Source organism: Tigriopus californicus, chromosome 6 (assembly GCF_007210705.1).
Source record: "Tigriopus californicus strain San Diego chromosome 6, Tcal_SD_v2.1, whole genome shotgun sequence".
In the NCBI taxonomy this organism is placed as follows: Eukaryota; Metazoa; Arthropoda; class Copepoda; order Harpacticoida; family Harpacticidae; genus Tigriopus; species Tigriopus californicus.
In genome coordinates this window covers 10,055,008-10,073,854 of record NC_081445.1, presented here as the reverse complement: position 1 = coordinate 10,073,854, position 18,847 = coordinate 10,055,008, and the positions used below count along the sequence as shown (strand labels likewise).

The window sequence follows — 18,847 nt, the reverse complement described above, 5'->3', positions numbered from 1 at the left end:
ACTATCAGGTGTTCTTAGTTGCACACATACTTCACGAAGTTTCCATTGAATGAATTAGAATATTTCTAGAGTTGGGGAATGTGTTCAAGCACTAATACTTTGATTCATTGACTATCCATCCTCTGTAACGTTTATTACTAATGGCATTGAAAAGGCTCTTACACAGTTATGCATGGTCATTTTAGATGATCAATTCAAATTTTCTGGACCCATGAGCCGAGGGAAACCATATTTAACAACTGAAAGTTTTATGTGTTCCTGATGAGCCAACCACCTGATGCCAGCCGTCGACCACGAGTTCATTGAAACAGTAACAAATTGAGTTCATTATCATGCATCAAATTGAGCCGAAAATGCCAGTGTTGAATATTAATGTCCCCATTATTGCGATGTTAGCTCCTGGCAAGATATTCTGAAGGCAATTGCTCTTGTTGAGGTTGCAGATTGGCTACCATTCGCACTGAAGGTTTAATTGCTCTCCAACCCTGTGTAAACAAGAATATTGAACGAGATTTATGGCCACAATCAGTTTCGCCATATCGGCCACACTGATCGCAAACACGACACGTCAAAGAGCGCCAAATTTGAATGTCAGCTTGAACGAGCGAAAACACGCTTCGAAAAAAGATCCACCAAAGAGGAATTCGACAATTTTGAAGCTGAAAGGGTCGATGGTAATTCTCTTCCATCCGAACCTGAAGTGAATAGAACCAATCGATTATGACTTGAATGTCTTGTCAGTGATGAAGTGGAAGCTAAATGAAGCCAAGTATTTGGCGATGACAAAGGATGAAAGAGACGGGAGAACGTTCGTGCACTAATTTTCAAAGCCTGTCATTACATCCACTTAATAACCCCCTAAGGATATTGTAGTCGACAGGGGTTAACGAAAGTGGGATTATTGCACAACAGGAACTTTTTGTTTNCCTTCTTTAAAACTTGAATTTGGGTTGCACTTGTGCAATTGGTGCGCTTAAAGTGGTAGGATTTGTGTCAAGATGCACTTGCTCACCTCATGGCCTATCTTGCACCCAATTTCGAACGTCAAGTATCGATGGGAAGAGTTTCATTCAACGTTTACTTGGACAAAGAGCTTCAAAGAGAGAGAATTTTCCGATGAATTTCAAACCTGAGAGACATATTTTTACAATGAACCAAATCTGTTTCTTCGAACACATTTCATAGCTTTAGAAGTGTCACGAATTTGAAAAATTATGTGCCATGTGTAGTCTTATAAATTCCGCTTTCACTATTAATGAATGTTTTTGTCTTCCATTTCTTACCCTCTTTTCAGATTCGTGTTCGGATAATTCTTTTATATATATTTTGATTATTATTCTTTTGTATAAGTTTTGAATGATTCTATGTCTAATGCTAAATGAAATGTTTTAAATTCCACTTTCACTTTTAGTGCAGATTTATTTTTCTTCCATTTCTTACACCTTTTTAAGATTCGTGAATGGAAGGTAGTCATTAAAACCGTCAAAGAATCTGTCTGTAGTTGTTCTGCCGGATTTTCTTCATTTCTTAGCACCGCAATCTAGGATTTGAATCTCTTTGCTCCTCTTCATTTGAACGCCCACAACGTTCCTCTTGGGTTCATTGACAATAGAGAGCGTTAGATTTATCGTGTTATGGCCATTGCTAAACTATGTCCTACAATACGCTTTAAACATCCACCTCCAGTGCTTTGTGATCTCACAAAAGCGATCTGGGGCATCATCCATTGTTCCCAACAGTACGGTTCTGTAACTTCCAGAATCCAATCTACCATAGCCACTATCTTTTTATCTTCTCCTGAATCAAATCATTCAATATCAAAACCATGATTGGGAAGAAACTGTCCATCCGATTCAAAGAGCAACCAACAGCTTCCCTTTCAATTCAGAAGTCGTGACTCTCGCCTTTAACCCAGCACCTTTTGGCAATTGTGAGCGTCTCCTCCAGTCATTTGAATGGCGGTTTTAAAAATAAACACCCATCGTCGACGATACTTCGAGAATGAATTGACGAGAGTTGACGTTGGCCCAAATACTATCTCTGAAACAGATCGAAGGTTTCTGCATTTTTCCATGCGATTCTGGACATGTTCACATATATCAGAGCTCAAAGTACAAAGCTACGCAATTTCAGAACTTAATTTGGGCCATTGGGCATTACCATTTCTGATGTTCCCGGAGGCATTGGACATTTGCAAAATTATCGTATTGATGAACTGGAAGATCTTTATTCAGGATCGGAGAAGTTGCCTTGAATTTTGTATGGTTTGAATAATACAACAAGATGATATTTGATTGTACGCATACGGCACACATCAAAAACCACTTATCCCATTTTCGTTCGAAGGTATTTAATGCATCAAAATGAAATAGTTATGAGAGCAACTGTTTTAATCGGGGAAAAGGAATCTGGTTTCGATTTTGTTGAGTGTTTTTTCCCTTAACAGTGGAGTATCAGTAAATTTAGACAAGAGTCGTAGTTTTAGACATTGACTTCTATTTTGAACTTCTTGCCAGTTTAGCCTAAAACCCGCAAAAAATTCTATCTAAAATTCCAAAATCTACACTGAAACAAGTCTTCATTTAATCTGACTCTTTCGTACAAAAGTCAAAATATTTGTATGACTCGGGTTTCCCCAAAATGGAAAATAAACGTGATGATTTCAAATCACTTCCCAGTTACAAACATTTAGGAGTAAATCTAAGACCACCTAATAGTAGAGTTTTCATCCAAACCCTTCGCGAAATCCCAATGAGAATCTGCCATTTGTTTGTTAATCAATGAGAACAGAACAGGCGTTGAAATTATAAGAGGTGATGAAAATTAGTGGGTTGACAAGATTTACAGCCCCCTCCCCGCCCAAGATTATTCGGGTCCTGTTTTGGAGCAGTCAGGTGGCATAGTTCATCAGCATATAAATAATAACCAAAAAAATCACCATGCACGCCCACCATCGCCAAGTATTAGCTCCTTCAAAAATCACGGTCACCTCTCATTACGTACTTTAGCTCTGAGAAGCTCTGACATAAAGGGCGTCCCTAAATCTGTCTTTATCTAGGCTGCCCTTTACATTGAGAAGAGGCTAAAGTTTATGTAACCTAATCCAAAATTCTTCGTTCGCCTTAAAATGACAAGAATGGCCTCTTTTGGGGAGTGAAGACGGGATGACATTGACCGTGTCATATCGTTTTATTGCTGGTCCTCCTGGGACCTTTCTTCAAATGCCCTTGACTGTCTCTTGTCAAAAAAAATCAACCGAAATGGAATCAAGTTTGGCTGGTTTCACAAAGGCGAGCATTCCTTGTCCAATCTTCGGAATTCTGTGAGTCAATAAAGACATGTGTAATACAATTCCAATCGGTGTTTTCAAACAACTCTACCTTTTGAAAGCGTACTTCAGAGCGTGTTTTTTTCTGGTAGGTGTTTTCAATGTTATTTGGGGTTTACGATCTTACTATTAAGCAGCCCTTTTGCGTTGAGTAGTCATAAACTGGGGTTTCAATGGTTGTTCTTTTTGGCTCAGAGTCTCTTGGAAATCGTACTAATCTGCTTGGGCGGCATCTAACCATGAACACACAGCCATGTCTATTTGCTCTTGAAGGATCCCCCGATTAAAGGCTAGAGATTTACCTACCATTCACGCAATAGATCGGAGTATTGAAAGGAGGTGTTTGGACATGGATCGTGTAATTGCGTAAAGCCGAGCAATGACTCGCAAACGCTCCAGATACAAATGATAGAGATCTGAATTACGAGCCAGGTGGCAATCACAAAACCATTTGTGTCAGTCTTGGGCTTTGTTGCGTCCATGGCACGCTTTTATGAACTTCTTGCCGTTTCATTCGCTCTGAAGTGTCTTTTGATTAAACGCATGTGAACAACGATCAGTCTCTATTGAATACTGAAGACTAGAAATATGTGAACTTTGTTCATTGGATTTTCATTTTGGATTGATAGATCGTGACAAGCATTCAAAGCTGTCGAGTCTTTCGCATTTGATGGCGCTTGGTTATAGTCAATAAAACGACCCAATCTCGGAAGCTGGCTAGGTTGAGTGAGAGCATTTTCTTAACACTAAAATTATGCTGAGATTTTATTTGAATCTATTTGTTAATTGCATTAATGATTAGAACATTTATGTTACTGTCAGTTCCACACACAGTGATACTAATCTAACCAATTAATATTCGCTATCTCGTAAAAGGACGATGGGCGGAACTTCGCTCCTCTCACTAAACCTAGTCAACAAGAACTTTGAATTCAAACAAAAGGGGAAATAGATGGAATCAAAATTTCCAAAAGGGTTAGAATGCAGTGTTTTGGTAATGTAAAATGTACATCTTCTCACAATAAAAGTGAACTCTTTTTGGCTCTCAATGATTGTAGACTCCTTCCACAACTGGAAAACCAAACGTGTCGAGACCAACATGAAGTCTACGGACATTGCTCGTCTCGTCCATTCTTAGCCAATTTTGAAAATTCCTTTGGCAAAGCCGATTCGAACATCTCGCCAAGACCCTGTGAACCAATCTTAAACCATCCTGACCTTTGACGTTGTTCAACGTTGTACTGCTATTGTTCGTAATCGTAATTTGCACTCCATCCACAAGTTCGAAAATTGCAGATGACAGCCGTTTGTTCCTGTCACCGAGGCACTTGAGATAAGTTCTTATCCTCTCCGTCCATACATTAGTCACAGGTTGGTTCCAGCTAGATCAGATTAGGTTATTTACGGAGCTCACTTTGGGAGAGTAAAGAACCCAATTTTAACGTGATTGAAATCCTCCTGGAGGCCAAGTATCTTCGAGAGTACCCCCAAAAACTTTTCCGTTTCGCGCACGGGGATTCTTAAGGTAATTTATGGCCGGTGCTTCAAGCCATACATCCCGGTACATGATGACCTTGTCATGGTTTTTTCTTCTCCTACCTTGACAACAAGTTCAGAGATATCAGTTCCAGTGTTGCTGAATAATCAATTCCTTTCGGGGCGTCGAGCACAATGGGAACCTGGTAGAAGTGATCTCTTTAGATCAAAAAATGGACTGTCTCAGTCATTGTTCAGAGATGATGCCTTTTAATCAAAAGATTTTCCTTATTTCTTGTCAAGAATGAGGCAGACATTCCATTTTGATTTTGTCGTTTCTGCTTAGATGCTTAAGTAAGAAAGTTTGGTTGGGATTATGTGGAATGCCTGACAATTCCACACTGCATTTTAAGTTAAATTATGGCTCGAGTGTTAATTCATGGTGGCATATGGAACATATGTAAAATATGGAGAGATCGCATTAATTTGGTTTATTTTTTACGAGCCGTGCACTGGGTGTATTTTGCTTTCGTAACATATCAGAAAAGCCATTTTCAATTGCAAAATATTTTCAAAGTGGAATGCATTTAAAAGCACCTAAAATGTCGGCACTCAGTTTCTCTCATGAGAAATGTTACTAGGAAAAGTTGCTAATGCGAGGCAGTAAATGGATGGTCGCAGCCAAACGTAGTAAATGATAATGCTTGTGGCCAATACCTGGAGTAGAATCTACATTTCTTAATGAAATGTTGCAATTAAAAATGTCACGTTTCTTGTTTCTTTGCAGCGTCTTTGACTGCTTGATGTTGTGAAACTTTGCCTTAAAGCTGGACACGGATGTCTTCTGTTCGAGCTTAGAAACCTTTATCAAATACTGTTTTTGTTCCTTGAAATAACATTAAATCAAAATCACCATATCGTAGCTTACACTGCTATCGCAATATGCAGGATAATGTATGCCAAACCGTCAAATGATGTAGCAGTATCAAAACCTGATTTAATTTGGTAACAAATTGAAGTTTGTCAGAAGGCCCTAAATTACCTCAAAATGGAGAAATGAACCATTGAATAATTCTTCAACTTAAAATATAGCAAATTAAGTGGAGCCATTTTGAATATGAACGTTTGCCCAAGTTGATCAGTCCGCTAATCTAAAGCAACAAATCAAAACAGTAAGTCCCTGAATCATTGCCAAAAAGATAGTCTCGCTACTCAATGAGTAACGTTGGCGGGCTTTCATTTTTAAAGATTCCAGATAGTGGTAATCAATTGCATTATTTTACCCGATTTTGCAACATTTGGCCTTTGTTTTTTAACATTCGTCGTTTTGCCGTCAATATTGTCTCAATTTTCCCAAACGAGCAATGACACAACTGATGTTGAGTATGTTGAGACAGGCGAGGCTAGTCCAATAAAGCAGTTAGATGATCTTGAAGTCCCAGATCATAAATGCTTTAGAGGCCATCTGGAATTTGAGGCTTTCGAGTTCTCCTGGTCCTGAAGGTGTGACATCCTCATTATGGAGTGCTTGAGCCCGTTGAATAGGCGGGAATAGATCGAACATTTTTTCGGTTTTTTGATGCTGGTAGATTTTCGAAAAAGAAGTCTATAACTTAGTGTGTCAGCATAAGAAGAGAGACTGGCAGTAATAATAAGCTTTTGAAGCGGGGAAATGAACATTATAAAAAGGAGGGGTCCTAGGATGGCACCCTGGGGAACACCCGACTTGACATCTTGTATGTCACTAAGGGATCCCTCGACCTTAACGTGTTTTTTTTTGGTTTGGTTTGGTTTTTCACGGGCTTTTCTAACCGCTAGAGAAAATGTAATCCCCAGTACTTTTAAAATGAAAGGTTATAATTCTTCTATTTATTACCTTTCAATCTTTACATGATATTTGGTCTACCAACGAATTTGAGTTGGCAGACCCAGCTAGTCCTTGAATATATGGTTGATCAGGAATACTATCTAAAAATTTGTCCAAGTTTGACTTGAAAGATGCAACCGGATCAACAAGGCTTACGTATTCCCTACCAATATTAGCAGGAAGCAAGTTAAACAATGAAGGAGCCAAGAAAGAAGAGAAGTGGGCTTCATTGTTCGAACTAGCCTTGATTCTCGAGGACTTGAAGGTGCTCTCAATACGCACATTAAGCCTCCTCGGTCACTAGAATTGACCCTAAATCCTGGGTTGGGACAAAGCTCATGGATGCTTTTCAAGACCTAAAGTATCAGATACCTTTCGTACCTTCTCTGAACACTGTACAGTCCCAACTTTTTTAGTCTCTCCTAATACGAGAGCTCTCTCATTCCTGTGATGTTCCTAGTGAAACATCTTTGGACTTGTTCGATCTTTTGCAAACCTGCTGAACACATTGGAGCCCAAATGGGTGAAGCATATTCAAGACGTTGTTGAATAATCGACTTGTACAGAGTTAGCATCGTGATGCTGTCTCTGCACTTAAATGTCCGATGTATCCAACCACACATTTGAAAAGCTTTACCCACCTTTAACTGGATATGCTCATCGAACTTTCCATTATTTTGGAGGACTACACACACCTAAATCTTTCAAAGATGGGACCTGCTCAATATCTTTACCTCCATTATCTACGAGTGGAGTATTCAAAGGAGTTGACCCAAATGTCATTGAGCGGAATTTCATTCCGTTCAGGGCCATATTACTCTTAGTAACCCAAGAATAGATTATTTCTAGGTTCTTTGCAAGGCTAGTGGAATCTTGGCTATTCCTACCAGAAACTAACTTTGTATCGTCAGCATAAGAAGAGAGACTGGTAGTAATACTGAGCTTTTGAAGCGGGGCAACGAATATTATAAACAAGAGGGGCCCTAAGATCGAACCCTGGGGAACACCTGACTTGACATCATGTATGTCACTAAGAGATCCCTCAACCTTAACAATTTGCTTCCTATCCTGAATGAAGCTTCTTATCCCATTGAGAACCTTGCCTTGGATCCTAATGTCATGAAGTCTATTCAACAAAAGGCCTTAGCAAAATCAGAATAGACAACAACAACTGACTCATGCCTTTCCAGTCCCTCAATGACTTGCTCTAAATGCTCAGTCAGTTGGGTAACCGTGCTAAAATGTGCTCGGAACCCGTGCTGGCTAGGAGAAAGGACTTCATTGACCTCAAGAAATTCAACAAGTTTGGACTTCATGATCTTCTCAAACACCTTCGCAATATTCGAAGTGGGAGAAATCGGCCTATAGTTACTGGGGAGCGACTTATCACGAAGTTTATTCAGCATAAGGCCATTATCTACTTTATCAAAGGCCTTGCCAGCATCAATGTAAATAATATCAGCCCTTCTTCGTTTCGTTTTTTCGGTTTTGTATTTTTCGAAAGAAGTTAAAAGTCTACAAAGTTAGTTTCTGGTAGGAATGGCCAAGATTCCAGTAGCCTGGCAAAGGACCAAGAAGGACTCTTGGGAAAATGAAATGACAAAATTTTTCAAAAGTAACAGGTTTGGTGTCTAATGATCCCCAAAATAGGACATTTTTGGTCCATGGTTTGCACTAAAGAACATTGATAGTGCAACTTGGTATAATTGTTTTATTTTAATACTTAGAGGAGTTAATTTTTATGCACCTTTTTGCCAAGGAAATTCAGCCCTGCCTCCAATGCTGCCGTTTTTTTGTTGCAATCCTGATCTTAACTCGTTAATGAAATTGAGAACTGTATCAATGGTCTTTAGCTTAGTCTTGCACCAATCCAAATCTTGGGCAATGTTGTTCAGCAAGATGTTTGCAAAGTAATTGAAAGTGCAAAATATGAAATCCACACTCTTTTTAGGGTTTAACTAGCTCATACATTGAACTTGATCATTCAAAGTAAAAGACTAGTATCACATCCTAGACATAACATTTGAGTTGCAAAATTAACAAGTCATCAAAAACGTAAAATTAAACTGTGAATAGTTCTTGGCTTCTGAGATGTAGATCTTTGGGAGGATGACATATTTTAAGAACTTGGGATAATGGCTCAAGTAAAGCTTGCAACACCCAATTTTAGATTTAGTGATACAGTTACACCAACATAAAAGTGCAGAAAAATAATCCATTTAATCTAGCCTCTTTTTAACACAACGTGTCCTTTAAATTCAGTAAGTTTTTGATGGGACTTAATAGAGCGTTATTGGAAAACGCATTGTAAGCTAATTTTTGTAATCACATTGTTTTGGCTCAATTGAAAAATTAAACAAACTCAGTGGTATACAAAGTCTCAATTTGCCCACTTGCTATTGATTTGATTAAAATATTAGCAATTTAGAATGTCTGTTAATCAACTTGTTTCAATTGTACTTAATTATTGAGCCTGTTTTCAGTGTTTTGCATTGTTTGGTGACAATATCATTTCTATATTTCACCTCCAATAGGTAAATATTTTCCAAGTCTTTAGTGATGAGAGTTCTAATTTAGCAATTGACAGAAATGCCTGTACACAAATAACTCAATAGATTTTTTTACAAGGAATCTAGTCGAACTTCTTAACACATATTCTTGATCATCAAACTTGATGAATGAGTTGTTCAAACAATAAACAATCTTGATGGCATTGTTTTCGCAGCCAATCACGCTATAAACCGTTAATAGGAGTAATGAGATCCAATATATTATCTGATTTAAATGAAGGGTACCAGAAAGCTTGGAAAGTAAAGGCACTAGCCAATTCCCAAATAATGAGTTATCTTTAATTTAAAAAGATTGCCTTACTTTGAAGTGTGAATAATCAAGGTTACATTTTGAGGCTAGCTAATGGTTTACCAAAATGCCATTACTAATGTGATATCGTTGAAAAAGTAAAACAACCCTGGTAACAACCTTATATGATTATAAATTTGTTGGCATCAATAATCCATAGTTCCTTTTGGATTTTCCATCTTGTTGAATGTCTCATTCAAAATTACCAGGATTTCTTGTTTGATAACTTGCTCAGCATAGAGCTTGCAGAGTTGGAAAACAGCACTCTTAACGCATTAACATCAATGGTTATCTAGGGTTATTAATTCCCTTCCTTTGCAATGACGCAAGAACAAACGTTAGCAGAGGGTTCAATAACGCTGTCTTTCCTTTTTTGCCGCGAGATGTCTCATTATGAAACAAGCAGTCCCTATTGCCGTCCAATGGATAATAAAATCCCATGGCAGCCATGCACTAAATGGCATTGAAATTTGCTATTTGCAAATCACTCAAAGGACAAAAGGTCTGATGACAAAAGGCCTGAAAATTACGACCACTTTGTTTCCACGCAATTAAATACAAGTGTCAAATTGCTATAAAACCCAGTCTGACAGAGGTTCAGCATCAATCCTCTTTCGGTACCATGAACAAGCTCATCATTACGGTCTTGGCCAGCCTTTTCTTGGGGGTCTGTGACGCCATCCCGTTCCCATTTTCTCACAAATGCCCTTGCGAAAATTGTTGGGAGAAATGCTTCAGTAAACCACCGCATCCTTCCTTCGCCGATGAATACGCCCAACTCTACCAATTCTTCAGCCGAGTCCAATCTGATCGAGTGCTGAGCGGGGCCGAAAGCTCTGTTCTCTTGATCGATCTCTCAATTCCACAACCGCAGTCAATTTTCCAAAAGAACCTTGTCAAATTGGCCACATTTGCCCTGAATTCTGGACGCAAATGCCATCCAACGGCCATCAGTGGCTACACAAGATGGGGAGCGTTTGTGTGGCAAGTATCATGTTACACTTTTTCGAGACTCAATGGTTACGATTCAATGCGAAGTTTAGCCGAAATATCGACAGAGAACGCTTGCCCGTATTCTCAATTCGCACTTGAAGCAGTACTTTAAGTTCAGTCTCAAGTGCCAAAGTTGGCTTTGATGAAGATTAGTCTTGAAGCCATATTCTTAAAGAATTTCAAGTTGTGCTTGGCCGAGTTGAACTTGGTGAATGCATTTTGACTAAATTCCTCATTTTCATACAGGATGGCCAAATTCAGGGACAAGGATAAACTTAAAAACAGTCGAACAAATAGTTTTGAGCCCAGATGCCTTCTTGTTTGTTAATTTGAATAGTGTTAGAGCTCCTAGTGAGTTTTGTTTCATGTTTAACCCATTTTCATCTACATTAGAGCTTCTTACAACGTCATTCCCAATTCCCAAGACTGGTCCGATCAATCTTGGAAGAGTGCACCCGGCAGTAGAATTAAGGGTGACTGGGAATACGGCTCGTCCAAGTTTGCACTTGCAAGCTGCACTTTGAGTCGAGAGTACCCTTTTTCCAAGTCTACACTTGAACTTCAAACTCAAAAGCTGAAGTTCGAATCAAGAATACCACTTTTTCTGTAAGTTGCACGTGAAGTAGGGATTTATGCTTGAAGCATGATTTGAAGACCCAAGTACGAATTGAGAATACCAGCCCAGATGGTAGCTCTAAGGTTCTTGGATTCAAATTGCCAGGTTCAAACACAGGGCTCCCAGAGCTGAAGCTTTCCTGCAATCATCGAATCTTTTTTATTCAGATTAAACTCAACTCTGGGCAGAGGTTTTGCACTTTAATCTATGAAGGGCTCAAAAAAAAATATTTTTGGGTTGGGAATCTTAAGCTAGGTCTACAAATTGAAATAATGTTAACTTTCATTATCATAGGACGTATTGAAGGGTAGATTTAACGGTAACGAATCCATTAAGAACAGTTCTGACCCAGACGAGAAGTGTTGGATTCCTGGAGTTATCTTCAGTCTGCCATAACATCTGAAAGTTACCAATCTTCTTTAGGTTTTATGCGTAGTTCAATAATTCATGATCTGAAATCTTCTGTCGGACTTTGGGTAACAGGTGTATGTATTTTGATGGCACTTCTGTCCATCCAATATAATACAAGCAATTAATTCGTTTACTGTGCATCATTATAGGTTCGCTTTGAACGTCCAATGTCCCACTGCGTGTGATATGGTCGATATCATCGATTCCTTGCCTGACAACATTCCCTATGGTCCTCCAAATCTTTTGGGCATAAGCTGTTTATTGGGCAATTTTGCCATGAATTTGGATCCATTCAAGTGTAAATTCGACGACAAGCGATACGCTGTGGCCTTCACCAATGAAATACAGTGGGGTGTACCATTTTGTTACATTTTTCCCGTTCGACTAGAAGTGGAAACAAGATTTGCCCCACCACCATCTCTTTTTGCCCCCACTTTCACCACTGGAACTAGCGGCCAGGAACAGGTTCGAAGTCAAAAAAGGTAGCATGGTAACCCCAAAAAGACACATGATCCACAGCGATATATTTACATTCCAGTTCATCTTCACAAATTCCCTGCTAACAGCCAGCAAATATTTGGTTGATTGCATAAGAAAGACGTGTTGTTATAACAAGCCATGGGACACTATTGAACACGCGGTCAAAGGCATGAAGGAAGCCAGAGCATCGGATAATCGGAGCGAAGATGGAGCATCGGAAGATGTGACTGAAGGAACAATTTATTACATAGATGCCAAAGATTCCAAAGACGTTAAGAAGACAGAAGGAAACCTGCGAGAGTTCCTGGCAGAGAAGGAAAGAGATGGTGGGCTATAGAAGGCTTTTTGAATATATTTAGCAAACGCGATGACCCTTACTTTCTTTTGCAGTCGATCCATGCGTGGTTATCCCTTCGGAGAATGAAGAGACTGGTGAAGGTTGCATGGGAGAGCTGTGCAACGATCCAGCTTATCTGGAGGAATGTCCCCAAAACTGTGAAAAATGCAGTCGTGGCTGATTGATTGAATGATTGGAATGGGGACAAACGACAGATGTGGCCTCTAGTTAGTACTGACAAACGAGTGACCAATAAAGTGTGTGCATAAACGAAAGGCAACGTTTTAGAATCTAGAAAGATAATTTATATCAAGGCTAAAATCTAGTGCTTTTTCAGTTTGCCCACAAGAACTCAAAAAGGGTTGATAAAGTTTTCACATGTCAAGTAGCAAAGGCTAGAGAAACATAACGGATATAAATTATTTGGCCCGCTCCTTTGTAGAGACGGACAAAATATGTATAAAAGCATTCCATTTTATGCCAAATAACATGCATGAAAACTGTTCACAATATGCAATTAGATATGCATTTAAACCCAAATTATGCACTTCAATATGCAGTTGAAACCAAAATATTGGCTTGAAAAGTGAAAAAGATGTTAGAAATCCATAAATCGAAAATATTGAAAAAAACACACAAATTAATAACAGTTGGAAAAACCATTTTGAAACCAGCAAGATTGGCAAATAGCAAGCATTTCGAGCTTTTCGAGACATTTCGAGACATGGTCGCTTCCGCACTCAATCCACGGTCGATTCCTCAAGACCAGCCGATCATCTCCATTCCCCAGAATGGCATCCACGTGTTCTTCTTTCTTGACTGGACATTCTCTCGCAAAGTGTCCCGCACGGTTGCAATTGAAACATTTTATTCCTCGTCCCAATGTCTCCTGAACACCTTGAGCCATTAACGAAGTTTGAACGGCCTCTTCCAACTTGCCATTCTAGACAACAGACTTCAACTCATCTCGAAGTCCATGTACGAATCGGTCGCGCACAATAGCATCTCGGTTCGATTTGGCAAAATTAGGATAACAATCCTTTACCACGGCTTTGCAACGTTTGATGAAATCTTGAACAGATTCTTCCTCCATCATAACCAAAGACCAGAAGAACGTCTGCACCGATGCCTCTCGGTAGACTTCATTCGTTTGAGCAAATGAGGCTTTGATGAGCTCAAAACTCCTGAGAACCCTCTTCTCCAACTCGTCCAAAACCGTTGATCCCACTTCCAGCAGCCCTGGAAATATCTTCGCCGCCTCTTCATCTCGCCATCCATTGGCTTTCGCCACGCGATCGAAGTATTTAGTGTACTCCGCTATGCTGTCTTCAGACTTCTTCGGTATTGGCGAAACCCACACGCCACTCATTGGACCACCCAATCCACCCCCGGATTGCTGTCTTCCCGATTCCGTCATTTCAGCACTTTATGACACAACTATATCACTGGGACCACCGCTGCCACCATGTAACACAATGAGGTCCGCAAGGCCACTCAATGTGCAGTGAGTAGAGCTGTTCACATCGTACTGGATTTGTATTTCACATACAACGGTATTTACAAGGGATTGGAGCTAACACAGTAGCTCGAATTAGCATCTCGCTACAGTACTCATTTAGCTTTAAATGACTAAAAATAAATTTCTTGCACTCGCTTTGAATGTCAGAATGGTTATTGTCCTCCTTTTTGCTGGGGGTTCTAATGCAATACTCTCCAGCCTTTCTTGGATAAGGAAGCGGACGAAGGATTGGGATATTTCTGGTACAATTTCCTTGTACCAATTCCATCAGATTAATGTCTTTAGGAATACAAGGAGACCACACTTAGTTATTAGTAAATATGAAGTTAAAGCGCCATTTTAACTCGTGGATATTGACGTCATCGCAGCCGCCATCAAAGCATTCCATCGCCGCTACGTATATGATACCTTCTATTATAATAAATGTTTTCCTTGGGAACAAAGTCCAATCACTTGCAAAAGCACATACCAAGCTCAATTTTATTTCTTTGCGTTGTCAATTCATTGGCCTATTTTGAATATTGATTTTCAGCCTTGTAGGTAGCTGGAGGCTCTGACTTCGATGACTGATGACCCGTCTCAACATGGACGACGGCCAGCCGAGTAACCGCCATTATTGTAGCCGTAGTTGCCGCCACCACCACCACCACCACTACCACCGCTGTGTCCAGAATAACCAGTGTTGTAGCCGCCTCCTAAACCACCCCCACCGTTGTAGCCAGATCCACTCCCACCGCTGTAGCTGGTTCTACCTCCGTTATAGCTGGATCCCCCTCCGTGATACCCGGATCCACTACCACCATTGTGGGTGGATCCTCCTCCGTTATAGCTGGATCCACCTCCGTTATAGCTGGATCCACCTCCGTTATAGCTGGATCCTCCGTTATAGCTGGATCCGCCTCCGTTATAGCTGGATCCACCTCCGTTATAGCTTGATCCACCACCGTTATAGCTGGATCCTCCGTTATAGCTGGATCCTCCTCCGTTATNAGCTGGATCCACCTCCGTTATAGCTTGATCCACCACCGTTATAGCTGGATCCTCCGTTATAGCTGGATCCTCCTCCGTTATAGCTGGATCCTCCTCCGTTATAGCTGGATCCACCTCCACTGTACCTGGATCCACCTCCACTGTACCTGGATGCTCCTCCACTGTAACCATTTCCCCCTCCAATGTAACCGGATCCACCACCACCTCCACCACCATAGTAGCCTGAGCTTCCTCTCCCTCCACTGCCGTGACTGTAATAACTACCGCCTCTATCCAAGGGTTTGCCTTGATAGTTTAAGGATTTAGCATGTCCTACAGCTAGAAATATTGAAAGTAAAGGAGTTAACTAGTAGCTCTTCTGGCCACTCTCTATTAATTGCCCAAAAAGAATGCGCATCAGCGACTGTGACAATCAGACATCTTACCTGAAATGATTGCTGTTAAGCACACGACTGAAAATTTCATGTTGGGAGAGAAATTCTTTTTGACCCTACTACAATTCAATCACCGTTCGCCTTATATAATCATGACCCAGCTTTACACAGATGGCTTGGTCCTTTTCAAAAAATAGTCTTTACATGCTCAATTGAGGCAATGTGAACTTGTCAAACAAAATATTCTTTTCTTAGCCCAGTCAATTTTCTGCTAATCAAATAAAACTATCTTTGCAATTTGCCATATTTCCCTTCTGTCCCGAACCAGACGGGTGATAGCAATTTTAGTCCGAACTTGAGCACAGTTTGTCCGAGAATTCATGGTGGTTTTTAAAACTCATCACCGTTATTAGAAGAATCACCCATACGTAGAACACCTACCATTTATTTCCCAATATGGCGGCCTTGCCGTCGATTGCATTTTAGAATTCGTTTTGGCATTCCAGTATATAATGTTTCCACGAAGTCTGGCGAGATCTTTCTCCAAGAATTTTCAGATTACGGACGAGGGTTTGCTCCGAGGTCGCTGGTGTCGCTGTTGAGTTGCTCCTGGAGCAAGGCTCACAGGTTTTCAATAAACAAGTTAGGGCTATTGGTAGGCAATATGCCCTTGCTCCAGAAAGAACCCAAATGTTGTTGACACCAGTTTTGGGCCTTTCTCAAAGTGCGCGCTGGAGCGCCGTCTTAGATAGATTGATTGATAGATAGATTTCAAAAACACTTTGATCATGATTGGATAATGTCAGCATCTAATCTTTGAGTTAACATGTTAATATGTCAGCAATTTCATGAGCATGTAATTCCTGAGGTTCTGGGTAATCAAAAGCTTATTTTCACCAGGACCTGGGCAAGTTAGAGAAGACATAGATAGTCAATAATGTTACAGAGCCCAAGCTGCAATACAATAGCGTGAGTTGGAAGAAATGCAAAGACAAAGAAGGGACCAAGGAAAAGAAACAGAAAGAAGAACATGAAACACAGAGCAAAACATCAATATTAAGTGTTAATAGTGTTAATTTATTGTTTCCTAGAAAATGCGAAACGACTTCAGGAATAGGAGAAAAATTGATGAGTTTAGAATTGCATTTGGTGCATGGAGTGTTTTGATGAGATCGAGTGGCGGATGATTAATCCTTGCCTTGTTGGAAAATCCCTCTTGAGGGATTAAGCAAAAACTTGCGTTCAAGAATGGAACCATTTTTGCAAGTGCTTGACAAAGCTGGCACTAATGACTTGGACAATAGGTCATCAATATAATACTCTGAAGTCACAGACTGCTAGCTTTTTGTGAACGAAATGCAATTCGAAAACCGCTCGATGGCTGATAACGGCCCAAACTTGAATTTTCAATGGACTCATCGTTATTAGCCCACAGCACTGCCAGACCTGAAATTGCTTCTTCTGGGAAGGAGCATTTTGGGTCATTTTTGGGTCATGCCTATTGTTTTAGCGCTGCCAAGTGGAAATAACTATCAAAACTGGCCTCAATAATGACAAACTGTCAAGCCTGGTAGCATGCAACACCAAATCATCCAGGGTCTCTACATCCAACAATTGAGGTTGCGGGGTTTTTTTTGAACTGTTTCGAACAGCAGCTGTTGATTAGTATTGACATTAGCCAAATCGGACAACAAAAACCAAAAAAAAACGAAAATGGATTGCTTACGTAAAACACTCTTTTTGCGGATCAATGCGAGCGACAAGGTCAGGGACATTGCCAAAGGGTTCGGCGACACCTGCAACACTGTCTTTAAGACTAAAAAGCTCTGCAAGGAGACTGGCAGCTATGCCAAGAGGATTATGAGTGGGAGGTCACGATCAATCCGGACCAAGAACCTCATCACTGGGACCGGTCAAAACTTGCAAATAAATATGGTCGTTATTGACAGCAAATTTGCAAAAAAAAAATCAGCTGAATTTCCGCAAATATTTGTAAATGAGCTTTTCAAAATAGAGACCAACTCATTCTGAAGGGTTGTAGAGACTTTTTTTTGCCTGCCAAATCAAGCAATAGTAATTGTCTAAAGGAAAAATCTGTCTAAATAACTCTCAGCACCATAATTTGAACCTACCATACCTGGGTAGAAGAGGCTAGCTGTAGAGCATGTTGTGTTCCCGCCTATCTGACCCTATCCTTCACTATCTTTGGTTGCGTGTTCTAGAGTTCTAAGTCTAAATAAAGGCGCCATTAGATCACAAATTGTCTAACTGTTTACCTTCATTTGTAACTTGCCATAAGGACATTACAGAGCAGTATCGTATTGCTTGAGCATCTGCTCTCCAATTTGCAAATCCTGGCTTAATCCCTGGTTAGCCAAGTTCAAGCTCCCCTGCAGTATTTAAATTAGACCATAAGTTGCTACTTGGACTGCTTAAATGGGCAAACCTGCGGTCATTCCCAAAGGTGAGGTAATAATTAATATTTGCTGTGATGACAAAGCGGAAATATTCCTCAATTGGGGCACGCATCGTCAGATGGCAGGCCAAGCAAGAGAGGTGCCCTCTGACTTTGTAACAAACCAACAAACTTGGAGAGAAGATTCTTGCATTGTTCATGCTATATTGCAGACCAATCAGCTAGACAAGCATCTTGTAACCATATCTTTAATATTGCACGATAAAAATATTTCTTTTTATCTACAGCAAATTGTTAACATCACAATGAAACTATTGCTCAACAATTTTGTTATTAAGATTAAGTTTCATTACATGTTAAAGATAAGATTACACTGTTTTGAAGTTCTTGAAAATGGTAGCAGGCCAATTCTTTCCACATTATCCATCAATCTCCAAGCCATTTACTGACACCCCATTGAAACATGTTAATAAGTGTCTGATTTTTAATGGAGATGTATGTTGCACAAAAAACTGCGTCCCAACCTTTAATATAGTGCATCTCCAAAACTGCATTGATAAAAGAGACAGAGTACTTAAAATGGATGGATGGAATATATATGCAGGTGGGCAGTAATTAGAAAATTTCTAGAAAAACCAAGAGACCTTCAAACTTACGATTTTCTACCCAAAATTGACACAAACTTGTTTTGAAAAATTACAAACTACCTAAATATTATAACTTTTGTGCTGAATGAGGTGAGGTTGCGTACTAAGTTGCAGAAAAATGTCAAATATTGCTGATAAATTTTCAAAGTTGGGGGATGCAATAAATTTGCAGAACATTTTGGGACATGCAAGTTTTTTTGCAAGATTTGCGCAATTTGCAAGATTCAAGTTTTGGCCAGCCCTACTAATCACCAACACCAAGAAGAAAGGCGCCCTGAATCCCACCAGGTTCATAAGGAAGCTCGCTAAGGACGCCAACGTGTCTGAGGGACCATGAGAAGGGTCTTCAAGGACGACTTGGGGATGAAGTCCAGGACCACGGAGAGGTGCCACCCACCCACCGCCACCAACAGAGCCAAGAGGATCAGGTACTACACCGACATCCTCAACTGGTTCAAGTCCAATCCATGGAAGAACATTTGTGTTTTCTGATAAGAAGAACTGGCCATTAGACATGCACCATAACCGCAGATG

General features: G+C 40.1%; 2 protein-coding genes across 2 annotated transcripts; one reads left to right on the top strand and one right to left on the bottom strand.

Moving 5' to 3' along the window:
• The first annotated feature begins 10,111 nt into the window (after positions 1-10,111).
• Positions 10,112-12,642, top strand: LOC131882267 (uncharacterized). The gene is made up of 4 exons (XM_059229363.1): positions 10,112-10,514; positions 11,700-12,015; positions 12,089-12,356; positions 12,421-12,642. Exons 1-4 carry the CDS (start codon positions 10,153-10,155, stop codon positions 12,546-12,548), a joined length of 1,074 nt encoding a protein of 357 aa, XP_059085346.1. The 5' UTR covers positions 10,112-10,152; the 3' UTR covers positions 12,549-12,642.
• A 1,710-nt stretch (positions 12,643-14,352) lies between these two features.
• On the bottom strand, positions 14,353-15,422 carry LOC131881861 (uncharacterized). Its single transcript, XM_059228847.1, has 3 exons — positions 15,302-15,422; positions 14,889-15,194; positions 14,353-14,806 (listed from the first exon to the last, which is right to left on the bottom strand). The coding sequence occupies exons 1-3, from the start codon at positions 15,339-15,341 to the stop codon at positions 14,466-14,468; spliced, it is 687 nt and encodes a 228-aa protein (XP_059084830.1). The 5' UTR covers positions 15,342-15,422; the 3' UTR covers positions 14,353-14,465.
• Between the last annotated feature and the right edge of the window lie 3,425 nt (positions 15,423-18,847).

Excerpts from the sequence above, each read along its gene's own strand:
- LOC131882267 (XM_059229363.1), top strand. The coding sequence starts at position 10,153 with ATGAACAAGCTCATCATTACGGTCTTGGCCAGCCTTTTCTTGGGGGTC. Across the intron at positions 12,016-12,088 it reads GAACTAGCGGCCAGGAACAG|TTCATCTTCACAAATTCCCT; the intron begins GTTCGAAGTCAA and ends TTTACATTCCAG. Across the intron at positions 12,357-12,420 it reads GGCAGAGAAGGAAAGAGATG|TCGATCCATGCGTGGTTATC; the intron begins GTGGGCTATAGA and ends TTTCTTTTGCAG.
- LOC131881861 (XM_059228847.1), bottom strand. The coding sequence starts at position 15,341 with ATGAAATTTTCAGTCGTGTGCTTAACAGCAATCATTTCAG. Across the intron at positions 15,195-15,301 it reads CTTAACAGCAATCATTTCAG|CTGTAGGACATGCTAAATCC; the intron begins GTAAGATGTCTG and ends CAATATTTCTAG. Across the intron at positions 14,807-14,888 it reads TGGATCAAGCTATAACGGAG|GTGGATCCAGCTATAACGGA; the intron begins GTGGATCCAGCT and ends GCTATAACGGAG.